Below are 12,604 nucleotides of genomic sequence, written 5' to 3'. Positions count from 1 at the left end.
CATATATTTTAAATATTAATAAATGTTTCAGAAGTATTTTTCTTTGCTTCACTTTAATTAACATAGTAAACAAATAATGGAACCTTATTAAGGTTAAATTAAATTTAAATCCCATTCATACACCTCTTCTTTGGTAAACTACAAAAATCCAAAACTTTGACATTCATAGGTTAGTTATTCATGTTTGATTGCACTGCACGAGTATTAAACTGAAACTTCTTTTTTTCTATGTTGTAGAAGTTTTTTCAAAACAATATGAAAGCAATATAAAGAAAGGTCAAAAGTGATAAAAGAGCCTTTATGAACATGTTGAATATACAGCTGTATGGATCAGGATTTTTTGACCAGTTCTATTTCACAAACTGCTATCCAGAAGGACAGAAACCAAACAACCAAAATGTCTTGTTGCCATCCCAACTGGTTAGTACAAAAACTCAAAATAACATGGACATGCGGACATAGTCTTTTTCCTTTTTATTATACAGGTGCAATAAAAGGTGACAGGAAACATCATGGGCCATGTTGGAACCCGCATCCTCCACGCAAGCTCTATAACTCGACGTGTCAGGAGCACGGCGCCACATCTGCAGCGAAGCTGAGATTTTCAGAAGTCATTGGCGTAATTAACTGAAGCTGTTGTGTATGCCCACGTCTCCGTTCCATCGGAACTCATTAACACCGTCTCTTCTCCAGCAGGTACGACAGCAGACGGGAGAGTCTGCCGAACTCTTACAAGTATAATAACGCTAATGGTTTTAGGCCAGACAGTTGCTGGAGAAGCACACGTGTATGTGTCGTCTGAAGCATTATCTCCTCGAGTGCTCATCTCTGAATGCGCTGAGAGTGCTCATACTCTGACACTTTTACCATCGTATACAATTACACGGCCGTTCAGAGCTGTTGAGGTTATTTGGGTTGTGTAAGCTGTAGCGGCACAGGTGAAGAGGAAGATGGTTCTCTGAGCGCCCTCGAACGGGGCTGAGTGCCTGCCCTAAAAAGCTCCTCTGACGTTTCTGGTCCGGTCAAGCTTCCCTCTCTCCCTCTCTCTCTCTCTCTCTCCTCCAGCAGATCTGCACTGTACTCAAGAGGACATTACTCCTCCTCTCAGGACAAATACGCCTGGGTACGTGTGTGTGATTTAACAATCGCATAGGCAGGATGGATACTTTTTAGAGCGTGTATCTTTATTTTAAAACACAGGAGAGTGTGATTAACTAGCTCCTCTGAATGAGCCGTGATTTGTCTTCATATTTTTTCCCCCTCCTTTTATGCCGCCAACAGCAACATTCATTAATCATTCATACTGTTATTACCGACATCATTTACTACAGCCTGCAAGCTGAGCTTTAACATTCACCTCTTTTAATAACACGATGCCACATCCCTCCCCCTCTACTCTCTCTCTCTCTCTCTCTCTCTTTCTTCCATTCACTCTCTCTTTGTTCCTCCTTCTCTCCCATTCCTCCACTTTCCTTTTCCTCATTTCCTGTTTATGCCATTTCTGTTTGTGGAAGTTTGATAATGGCTTTCTGTTTTTTCTCTCTGTAAACCCCCCAGCTCACCTCCCTCTCTGAGTGACACACACCAGGAGAAGAAATCTCATCAGGGCTTGCAGCCAAAAAGAAATTAAACAAAGCCTCCCTTCAAGGTGATTGCAGTGTGTATGTGTGTGCGAGCGCGAGCATTTGTGTCTATGCGCGCGTTTGCAGTGATGGCATGTCGATAAAGGATGATGTCATATTACATATCCGTTTAATTAATGCAACAATTATTGTTTTCATTTTACTTTTAATTAAAATGAACAAAAGTCCATCCAACTATCAGCTGTACTAAAGACGATGATCACGTTGCGCTTGTGGCTACAATTACTCTTTAGTTCAATTCCATTTACATCCAGGTGTGATTTATAGAGTTTTTGTGTAAATCGCAGTTTTAATAAGTGGAAAGATCAAGCACATAACTATAATAAGTGGTTATGTTGTATTATTAGGCTAATTTAAATAAAGCACTAATCATTTTAGTTTTGTCCCCAAAACATTAATTATAAATATTTAAATTAAAAGGACAAAAAAAATTCAATTCAAGATCTTCGGAGCCCTAATTCCATTGCAGGTCTGAACAGTAAAGAAGCATAAAAGTAAAGGCTATACTAGTTGAGACAGAACCAGTTAGCCATTAGAAAATTGAGGGTCTAGGGTTTTTAAGTTTAATTAAAGGTACTTTAATCGCAGTGAACTGTAGATTTCACTGGGAGCCATTTTAATGGATAAAATAGTTTGGAAATGCTCAAGTGAGAAGCGCCCCAGTTGAGCGGGGAATTTTTAAAAAGACTCTTTCAGACAGCCAGAGAGAAATGCACCGCAGTAGTCTAATCTGAAACTTAAAAAAGCATACTAAAGCACGACAAGCTTCTCAGAAACTTGTAAAAAGCCAGGGAAAAAAAAGATGTTTTGTGAATAGTGAGGGTTTATAAATGAGTAAATGATTGTTCTCTGTGATGTGAAGTCGAAATTAATGGGTGGAAAAATCTAAAAGTGAGGTGACAGAATGTATAGTCAGTGCTTTCTTTCTTTATGTACAAGCCTGGCTTACACAGCTACCTTGCAATTCTTTTCTTTCCATTGTCTACACACACTAGGATAGAGAGAGAGACAGAGCGAGAGAGTCGGGTCATGGTACAGAGCGTCCCAGGAGAAGACAGGGATTAAGTACTTCACCCAGGGGCATATCAGCAATGGTCAGTGAAAGTGCTTCCGAGCAGAATTTCATCCCAGATCTTTGCCATTCATACAGTCTGCTGTACTTGCCACTAACGCACTTGTGGCTAATGTACGAATGTGTGTTGATTTGTAATGGGCTGGAAGCGTAATACTAATACCACAGCATTATTAGAGCATTTCATTCAGGCTGGTTCAGCAATGCTGCAGCAGTTAGAAGGTTCACACCAGTTACTATTGGAAGAATGCAAGCTTTATGTCCCTGCCCTTTTCCAAGCACTGTTACAAAATGGTCCCTCTGCTCTCAATATAAAATACTGAGTAAAAAATATAGAGTCTGTAACGGACACCCATGAGGAATGGCAAACTTTACATACAGATGGAGTACAACAGATGATTCTGTATTTACATTAATTTATGATGAGCTGCCCTTCTAAAAGAAGTGAGCTTTATTCTATTGAACATGAACTATGGTGTGCTTCAAATCTTAAAAGTATATTTAAAAACAGTTTCTTACTACACTTTTTGTACATTTCTAAAAAGTGCACTGTAATGTAAAACTAAATGTTTTTAAGTAAATTTTATTAATTGTTTAAATATCCATTTGTCATACTTTAAAGAAGTTAATTCCACTTGATGTGTTGACTAACATACTAAAGCACATGTAAAGGACTTTGATTATAATGATATACAATTTTATTGTATTATAAATGTAATATAATTGGTTAAAACTGTAGGTAACTTATTAGTAGAGATGTTCCGATACCCTTTTTCTCTTCCCGATACCGATTCCGATACCTGGGCTCAGGGTATCGGCCGATACCGAGTACTGATCCGATACCTGGGTGTATATCTGTATATACAGCTGTATATACTACTAGCCCTGTGTAAATTGCTAGAATTTTTTTATGGTGTGCTTCAGACAGATCCCTCAATAAAACATGAACAAATACATGGTGAACTACTGTATTTATTACAGTATTTTTATTATCTAACATGAATTTGACAGTATTATTTATTTTCTTATGCAAAAAAGAACTTCAAATGCAGCCAAAAATCTAACACCGCAAACTAAAAAAGGTATTTAAGTTTTACAATATAACTGTATAAAAAAACTGCAACAAATAAGTCTAGGAATATAAAAAAAGATCTATTAATCAGATAATCTCTAACAAGTAAAAAACAAGTAAAAAACAAGCAACCATCTAGGCATAATTATTATTATTATAGAGATGTATTATTATTACTGTAGGCTACAACAGTAGCTTTATATATTGTCAATTTACTCATGTAAACCAAACATTTATTTTAATGGGCTGCCATGAAGATCTTTGAGTGTCTGTGTTTATGATATGACAGTATTCTCAAATGAAACGGTAAATTCTCATGAAGTGACGGTTTATGCGTTCGTGTCCTCATGACACACAGCAGAGACTACAAAACAGCGAGCTCTCGCGCATCTGTGCCAGTCACCCACAGAGATGTAGATTTTGCGGGAGTAATATTTAAATAGTATTTTGCAGTTTAATATTCACAGACACTAGTATATATTCGGCTACTGTCTGGAGCCCTGCGTTTTGACTTACACGGAAGCGACTGAACGCAGTTGCCGGTACTGAATATACTCGAGAGTCTGTAACTACCGGTACTACAGAGACATACTGCTAACCACTGATCTATAATATAGTAGCGGCTTCACTGTCTTTTGGCAGTTTAGAATGTGATGAGTGATCCAGTCATATATAGATCAGGGCTGCTAACGCGTTTTCATTTCTTCTTCGCTGCTCTAAACAGGGGTTGCTTGTGGCAACACAGCACAACTTCCTGTGTTTTCAATGCATTTTGAGCAGCGAAGAAGAACCGTGCAGCGGTTAGGCAAAGCTTGCGGTCATAACTAGGTCTTTTTTAAGAAAATGGTATCGGATCGGTATATGGGTTCATGTACTCGCCGATGCCGATGCCAGAATTTGTTGTGGTATCGGAGATATTTCCGATACTAGTATCGGAATCGGAACAACTCTACTTATTAGATATTACATTTAAAGTTAATAAAATACATACTAAATTGCAATTTCATCATTACAAATGTGCAATTAAAAATACATGAAAATTCATGCTAAACAAGTTCCAACAGAAATTACATAAATGTATATTTTAGCTTACCATAAATGTTTCAGTACTTTCAGCAGTAGACTTTAACCATACTTCGAAAACAATAGGAGGAATTATGACATTTCATATAATGATATCCTCAATCCTACCATTTAAAAAACACTTTAAGTTAAACTACTTGCATTTAATATACATTTAAACTATAATACATTTTCATTGAATTGCATCATCATGCAGCCATCATCCCGCCTTCTTGATTGGTCAGTTATGTACAACGTATGCACACAATTGGTCAAAATACTTTGCTATCATTAATTTCAGCAAGTTTTCAAAACAATAGGGAAACCAAGCCAAATCCCAGTCACTTTAGCCAATTTAGAAATTTCAAACAGGACATAACCGGGAAAAAGAAGACATATGGTAACCATATAAGTTCTCTTTTTTAAAAAAAACTAAAGAGTACTTTGTTTCCACAAGCGGTGCCAGAGCGCTGATGCTCAAATAACTGAATAAACTCAGAGTTTCCATTCACAGAAGTAGGTTTACCTCCATAGCGAACTCTCCGTCACGGTTCCCAGGTTAAAGTCGAACAGTTTTGTCAAAATCAGGATCACCTGAAAGAAAAACACGCAGACATTTAACAAATCACCCAGCAATCTCCATTTACACATTTCCCCAGCTACAGTGCTCTTAATGTGCTACGCTAAATGATAAAATGTCTGTCAGCTAGCCTCGCAGTGATGGATGAGAGTAAATATCAGGTGTGAATTTTATTATCTTGAGATGACAGTAGAATAAGAGGCAATGCACTCAGAGCCAGGACAGCCTGATGGAGGTAATGATGATCAGGGGAAGGGAAGAGAGAGAGAGAGAAAAAAAACATGACGCTGTACAAACATACGCTAAAACACAAACATGCTCAAACTGTCAAATGTCACGCTGAAACGTGGCAGGTAAAATGCTTTGCTCTTCCCACCTGACAAAACATTCTGAGCACACACTCATAAACAACAGCGAACAAACGAGCATCTGTCTTTTCACAGTGAGTTTTTACCACAAAAAAAGAAAGGGATAGAGAGACTTTGAATCAAAAGCAGACAGTAAGTGGTCCCTTTGCGACCACGACTGTGTGAGAACACAGTCTTCAGTATCGCGTCCACACACTAATGAATATTAGTCTAAAAGGTCCAATATTTCATTTCACACTCCATGATTGTTCCCTAATGAGAGTTCAGTCAACAGAAGTATTGTCATTAACCTAAAAGAGTGCGAAAATCGAGTAATAATTCACAAAACGGATGCGGATGCAATCACAGCCGTTATAGGTAAACCTATTCCAGCCTGTCGGCAGTCTGTGACTTTACTTACAACGCTATACCAGGTCCTGTGTTTGCTTATGCGTGTGCGCGCAACCTTCACTCCTCACGGCCCCACCTGTGATGGGACGTTTTCATCTGAGGTTAATTAACCAATCAGAGGAGGACAAACTATTAGCATATCCAAATACAGCATATCTGAAAGAGCAGGACCCCAGTCAAACTCACTCAGCTTCCTGAACTAGCGAAACCACCGTGATACTAGAACTAATTACATCTCCTGAAAGAGCCAAAGAGAGAGAGACCGTGTCCATGGGACTGAAAATGAATATTAATATCAAAGTCGAGGTTTCTATTGTCCGTTTCTATGAGGTCAATAATATGTGCAGGGATGTTATGCAGATTTAATTACATTTGCATATGAATGGCGGGTTTGATCCGTTCATGTTCAAGCTAAGATCAGATTCAGTTTAAAGATGAATGACTTACTGTCATATTACAGTCCATATGCTGAGGTCTGTTCAGTCGCTTTATTCTCCTAACCTCAAATACATGAAAAAGCTTTACCATTACATTCATCTTTTTGTTCTCCTACCTTTTGTTCTCTCTGAAATGAATGTTTCATTACATGTGAAACATGTCAACATTGTTGAAGACTCAACATTCCTGTCTTTTTCAGCTGGAGCCAGTATGTCATAAAATCCGTATTACACGCCGAATCCTACAACTGAACATTTCCATTTCCATAATTCCCATATCTATTTCATTTACTTTATTGCATTTGCCCATGAAATATGATTATCTAAATTGCAGCTTATAGGGTTGTGTATGGCCATTTTGTTGTGCTCTGCGTGATACCATGGAAACAACTCCTGATAAGACCAATCAGTATCCACTGAAGGCTGCTCACTTGACAGTGACAACAAGTAGCAGTGAAATCAAAAACAATAACCGGAGTAAGAACAGATGGTATAGCACTACTAACATAGCTGATGTGTCTTCCAGAGGAAGCTGACAATACATTTTACAGCTTTTGAGACTGAAACCCCAAGCCAACATTTTAGGAACATTTTTTTTTTCTTCTTCTCAAACTGGACATTTACTCTGGTGCCTACAAGCATTAAAAACAGTAGGACTGACTAAAAGTGTACTGCGTGTGTGTATATTTTCATATTAAACAAAAAAAAAAAAAAAGACACAGTAAAAAAAGACATGTAATATGAGCAACCAGTTTTGGCCTATAATTCTTTTTTCCAACATTAAAATGACATAATATCTGCTGAACCTTAATTGTGTGGCCAAATATTTAACAATGTTAAACTGTAATTAAATATATGATCACATAATTTATTAATACAGAATATTCGGTAGCACTTTATTTTACAGTCCTGTTCCTCATGTACATACTATGTACTTATTATAGTAATTACAATAACTATGTAATAACTAGGTAACCCTGAACCTACCCCTAAACCTAACCCTACCCCATGTAGTTACCTTGTGTTACCAGAACTTTCTTAGTAAATACACTGTAAGTACACTATAAGTACATGTTAGTATACGTACTGTAAAATAAAGTGCAACCGAATATTCCAACGTTAATGTACACTGAAAAAAAGTGAACAGCTTTATACTGTAAATGTGTTTAAGGTTTTTCCTGTGTTTTTTTTTTTTTTACAAAATTATTCTGGCAACCACAGCTGCAAAGATTATTTTGTAAAAACTACAGATTTTTTTTTTTTTTTTTTTTTACAGTGTACAGTATGTGTTCCAGCCATATTCAATAAGATCCTACATTTCTGTTAAGTAATTTTCATTTAACCAAAGTAATATGTACCAAGTTGCTTGAATAACAATAGTTTATTTTAATAGTCTTTTTAATCATAAGTATATCAGTATAGCATCTGTGCCTGCAGAATTTCACAGAAACCTTTACAGATGCCTGCAGAATTACAACACACATTGCATGCTCATGTTTTCATGTTTCCCATATTGCTATAAACTCATTGGAGGTCAGCAATCTGCATGTTTACCCCCAAATAAATACAGAAAAAAAAAAAAAAAAAAAAAATATATATATATATATATATATATATATATATATATATATATATATATTTCTGCAGATTTTTATATGTTTGACCAATTCTTAAAACTATTCATAGTAAGCACCTTTTTCCTTTTTTTTTTTCAAAAATAAGCACCATAAAATGTTTGAATACTTTCCCCTCCATTGATTACTATTTCCAAGTTACTATCCTGTTTAAATTATTCATTTTTTTTTTGTTGTTTATGTTGTTGTGGACCATGACATTTTGAAGAAGACTCAAGGCTATTCTCAAAGAGGACCATAAGCCTTTCAAAATCCACTCATGGAAAATTATGATACACTTGTAAACTTCAGCTTTTAAGCTATAACTTATTAAAAATGAAATAATATATGGAGTGGGACAGGTTGACATTTTAAATCAATTTGTTGACTGAAAGTCTTACTTTCTCCATTTTTCTTTTGAAGCCATTATAGAATGGTGTATTCTTTCTTTTTTCTAAGAGAAGAATAAGGCCTGTGAGGGTTTTCTAGATTCCTAGCCACAGAACATAAATGATACCGCTCCTGGCTTAACTAAATGCAACTTGAACTGGGGAGTATTTTTGCATCAATACCAAAATTTGGTATTCAGTAGAATACCAGCTTCTGGCATCTCAACTAAATCAACATCTTGAGCAACAAATAAACAGCCTCAGGCAAAATTAAATGAAACTACTGTAGGACTGTCAAATAATGTCAATAATTCATGATTATCTCATCTCATCACTAGCACATTAACACACCTAATAATGTGTATGTGTTGGACTTGATTGCAATGCTTACAAAAAAAAAGTTGATTTTTGCAACTCAATTCTCCAGTTAATTCAATCCAATGCAAAGCTGCAATGAGTAAATAACAACTAGTATTTACATTTACATTGTCTTAAGTAATGTTTTTATAATAATACAATATTTATTGAGCTTTGATGACAAATCCCACCAAACAAAAAAAGTGCATATGACTTTAGATTTGTTAATCCCATCTGGATTTTATTTGTACATTTTCTTTTAGGTACAGAATGAAACAGCTTTAACGTCAAAAGATAAATGTGCTGAAAAACATAACACATTTAATGAATCTCACACATTAACACATTCACTTTCATGCTTCAAGTCACAGAGCCTGACATGCCAAACTATATGCTAAAGAGTGGAACATTATTGACTAGGCCAAGTAACGATATTTGCCAAATTACTTTTTTTTAGTGTTGGTATAGCAATCAACCCTATTGGAGAGTAAAACAGACTAGAGGCTCATAATTCCCCAGCAGGTTGTCTGAGACAAAAAATAACCAAGCAAACCACGCTTGTACCTGAAAGCAAACAGCGGCAATCTGGGACCGTAAACACAGACAATCAAGAAATCAAGAAGACCCATTTTAAGTGGAAATTTTACTGCAAATGATGAAGGCCATAATTAAAACTGTTTCCGAAACCCTACACAACAAAATCACATTAACATGGGAAGGTGATTAAAAAGTCTGTACGTTCTGTGTCAGTTTTTCGGTCAGAGACTTTGTTTTCAAACACTCAGATGAATTCAATTAAAATGGTGAAATGAAATGGAACTACCTGCTCATTGTTCCACTGGCATTCCAACAGCAAAATGCAGTCAGAGTAAAGCACTGAATTTTCCATTGCAATACTGTTTCTATGAGAGCAGAGAAACACGTTCATTGTGATTCTGCTCTCAAAGGAGTCTCGCAGCACACTGTGACTTTTGTTTCTCTCTGGTGGACTTCGCAGCTCATATCTCATTGTTTTTGGCACTAATTTGTTTCTGTGTACTGTAATACACCCTCTGAATTAGCGCCAAACTGAAATTTATGCTCACAATTTGAATAAAATACAAAGGACCGAGGAATCTTTATCCTCTCATAAATCCAGTGATCATGAACAGACTGGGCATAATATATCAGTTTAACTCTAGTGGAATTGAAACAATCCGTTTCGATGTGTGCTTGGAGTGTGTGGAATATTAATCCAGCATTCCTCACTTTTTTATTTCCCCCGCTTTTATTCCCTTTTATAGTGTTTCCTTCCTCAATCTGTCTTCTAGTGCTCTCCGAGTATCATGTTTAGATGCTGTTGCGTGAATCAATAAACCTCAAGGCATTAAAATATGTTACAAATTGGAGGGAGGGGATGGGATGAAAAAGTAGAATTGATTTTTTTAAAGTGGTTCATTTTAATATAATACAGCTGTATTATCATATGCTCCGCATGTCTAAATAGCATAACGAGGTAGGGCAAAAATGGAGGTTGAATGGAAGGCGTGCATTAGTATCATAAATTCTGCGGTAGTAATCAAATCTTAGATACATTTGCGCTAATATATTTGCTTGTTTGTGTCCGGTGCTTTATTTGGGGCTGTAGGGTATCATACCACTTTACACTCACAATGATAAACCATCAAGGTAAATGAAAGACCCTCTGTGTTTGCAAGTGTGTCGGAGTTCTCACAGAGTGATTTGAAATGCAGACACTCATAGCATGAAATACAGTTTACGGGGATAATACACACAATAGATGAATTTCAAGAATGAGTTTGTGCTTTGGGGCAAGAGGCGTTTTCTCATCAGTCAAATAAGCAAAAGATGTGCACTCTCACACGCATACACATACCTAGAAAAGGAGAATACTTATTCATATTTATGTTTTATTAATGCTCACTGCTTTGCCTTAGGAAAATCCACAAATCATTGCATTGCTCGATTCTGCCTCGCTGAAAATTTCAATCATTTTCACACACTTCTGGATCTTATTTTGTGTTTATTCACCAGAAAGCCTGGGGGCCACACAGGGCCATAATAAAAACTCTGTACATTATCCAGCTCCTTAAACATAATCCACAAGTACACATCTGCATATGAATATATATGTGTATATATACATGACCTTCATACGCATCGCTCTGAGTTGATCCCCAGTTAGAACGCAAGCAGGTGCACATATGCGCACACATTCATACACAACACACATACACACACAGTGCATAAAGTTTCTGCTGAGAGCAGCAGCCTTCATAACACTGCCAACAGCTGGGAGGTTTATTTTACTGCCCGATATAAAAAGAAACCTTCATGTAAGCAGCATACACATAAACACACACATATAAATCTTTACGTGTAACCAAACTTAGATATCTTGTGCATATTTTGAGCATCACATTTTGGGGGGTTTATATATACAATGCTTGTGTTTTTCACTCTTTCTATTGATAATTTAGATTTAGACTTTTCTACAGCTTCGAGACCTGGGCAGGAATTCCAGACTTCCGGTTGCAAAACTCCTTGTATCTTCAGTCATGACATGTTTCTGATGAGTCACTAGCACATGAGCTTCTGCCAACAAACATACATACACAAACAAGTCATGAAGTCATCGTCTTGTACTTTTGGTACTTGTTTTGCTATGTCCTCTTAGAAACTCATCTTTGAGAATGGTCTCAATTGAAATAAAGGTACATAAATAACCAAATGATATCTTAATGAAAATCTGAATATTTTAAGGTGTAGCAATACACGTTTTTTAAATTACAGAGGTAGGTTTTCACAAGTGACAATGACAATGTATTTACAAGTATACAATTTAGCTTAACATACAAATGATAAATGAGTGCATGTCTTCTTGACGGCTTTATCTCACCCCATGTAATGATTACATGCAGTTAAAAGTGCTCTGTTTACGCCTTAATAAATATTCTGGACAACTGAGACATTCTGCTGATTACCAGGGAAATTAATTTGGACTTTCAGAGATTTTGAGCCATTTATTCCTTGGTTACAATAGCCAAACACAAATGCCCTTATATACTTATATCTGTGCAATCATACAGCATTTTAATTTAATTTAAAGCATACAATTCATCAAACATAATTTTTACAAGTGTAAGTTCTTTAAGAATGCTTGCTTAACACTTTAGTAGAATGGCCCCTTTCATTGTAAGTGCATAACTAAACACACTCATTTGTTTTCTTTAAAAAATAAAATCATTATTTTCTTAAAACAATACAATTGTAGTCCTGCTGAGTTTCACTGGTGCCAGGCATGTTTTACACAGGAGTGAGTAAACCGCTTCAGACTAACGCCTTCAGGGAGCAGGTGTGTACATGTGATGTATGGGTGTATCTGTATGTAAAAAAGAAGAAGCAGTAAATAGAGCCTACCATTAAAGAAAGGAGCCTTTTCTCCTTCAGAAAATCAATGTGCTTTCAGTGTTTCTTTGTCTATAAGAATAGGGCTGTCTGTCCTGTGAATCCAGGGTGCCTTAAAGACAATAAAACCTCTGAAGAACCCTATGAGATACAGATCTCAACTATTCACCTGGAGAAAGCCAGTGCTGTGCCTCCACACAAATAGGTGGTGCT

The 12,604-nt window shown here is 36.4% G+C and overlaps 1 protein-coding gene across 2 annotated transcripts in view; it reads right to left on the bottom strand.

Annotated features, from left to right (window-relative positions):
• sorcs3b (sortilin related VPS10 domain containing receptor 3b) overlaps window positions 1–12,604 on the bottom strand; it is a 58,498-nt gene that overhangs the window by 35,522 nt on the left and 10,372 nt on the right. For both annotated transcript variants that reach the window (XR_008157923.1, XM_052581407.1), the window contains exon 2: window positions 5,376–5,443. Coding sequence is in view for 1 of the 2 variants with exons in the window: in XM_052581407.1 (XP_052437367.1) it covers window positions 5,376–5,443 (68 nt within the window). In the remaining variant the exon portion in view is untranslated. The remainder of the gene's footprint in view (window positions 1–5,375; window positions 5,444–12,604) is intronic.

This window comes from Carassius gibelio, chromosome B17 (genome assembly GCF_023724105.1).
Source record: "Carassius gibelio isolate Cgi1373 ecotype wild population from Czech Republic chromosome B17, carGib1.2-hapl.c, whole genome shotgun sequence".
In the NCBI taxonomy this organism is placed as follows: domain Eukaryota; kingdom Metazoa; phylum Chordata; class Actinopteri; order Cypriniformes; family Cyprinidae; genus Carassius; species Carassius gibelio.
Note: the sequence above shows the minus strand (reverse complement) of the source record. Positions and strands in the feature narration are given on the sequence as shown.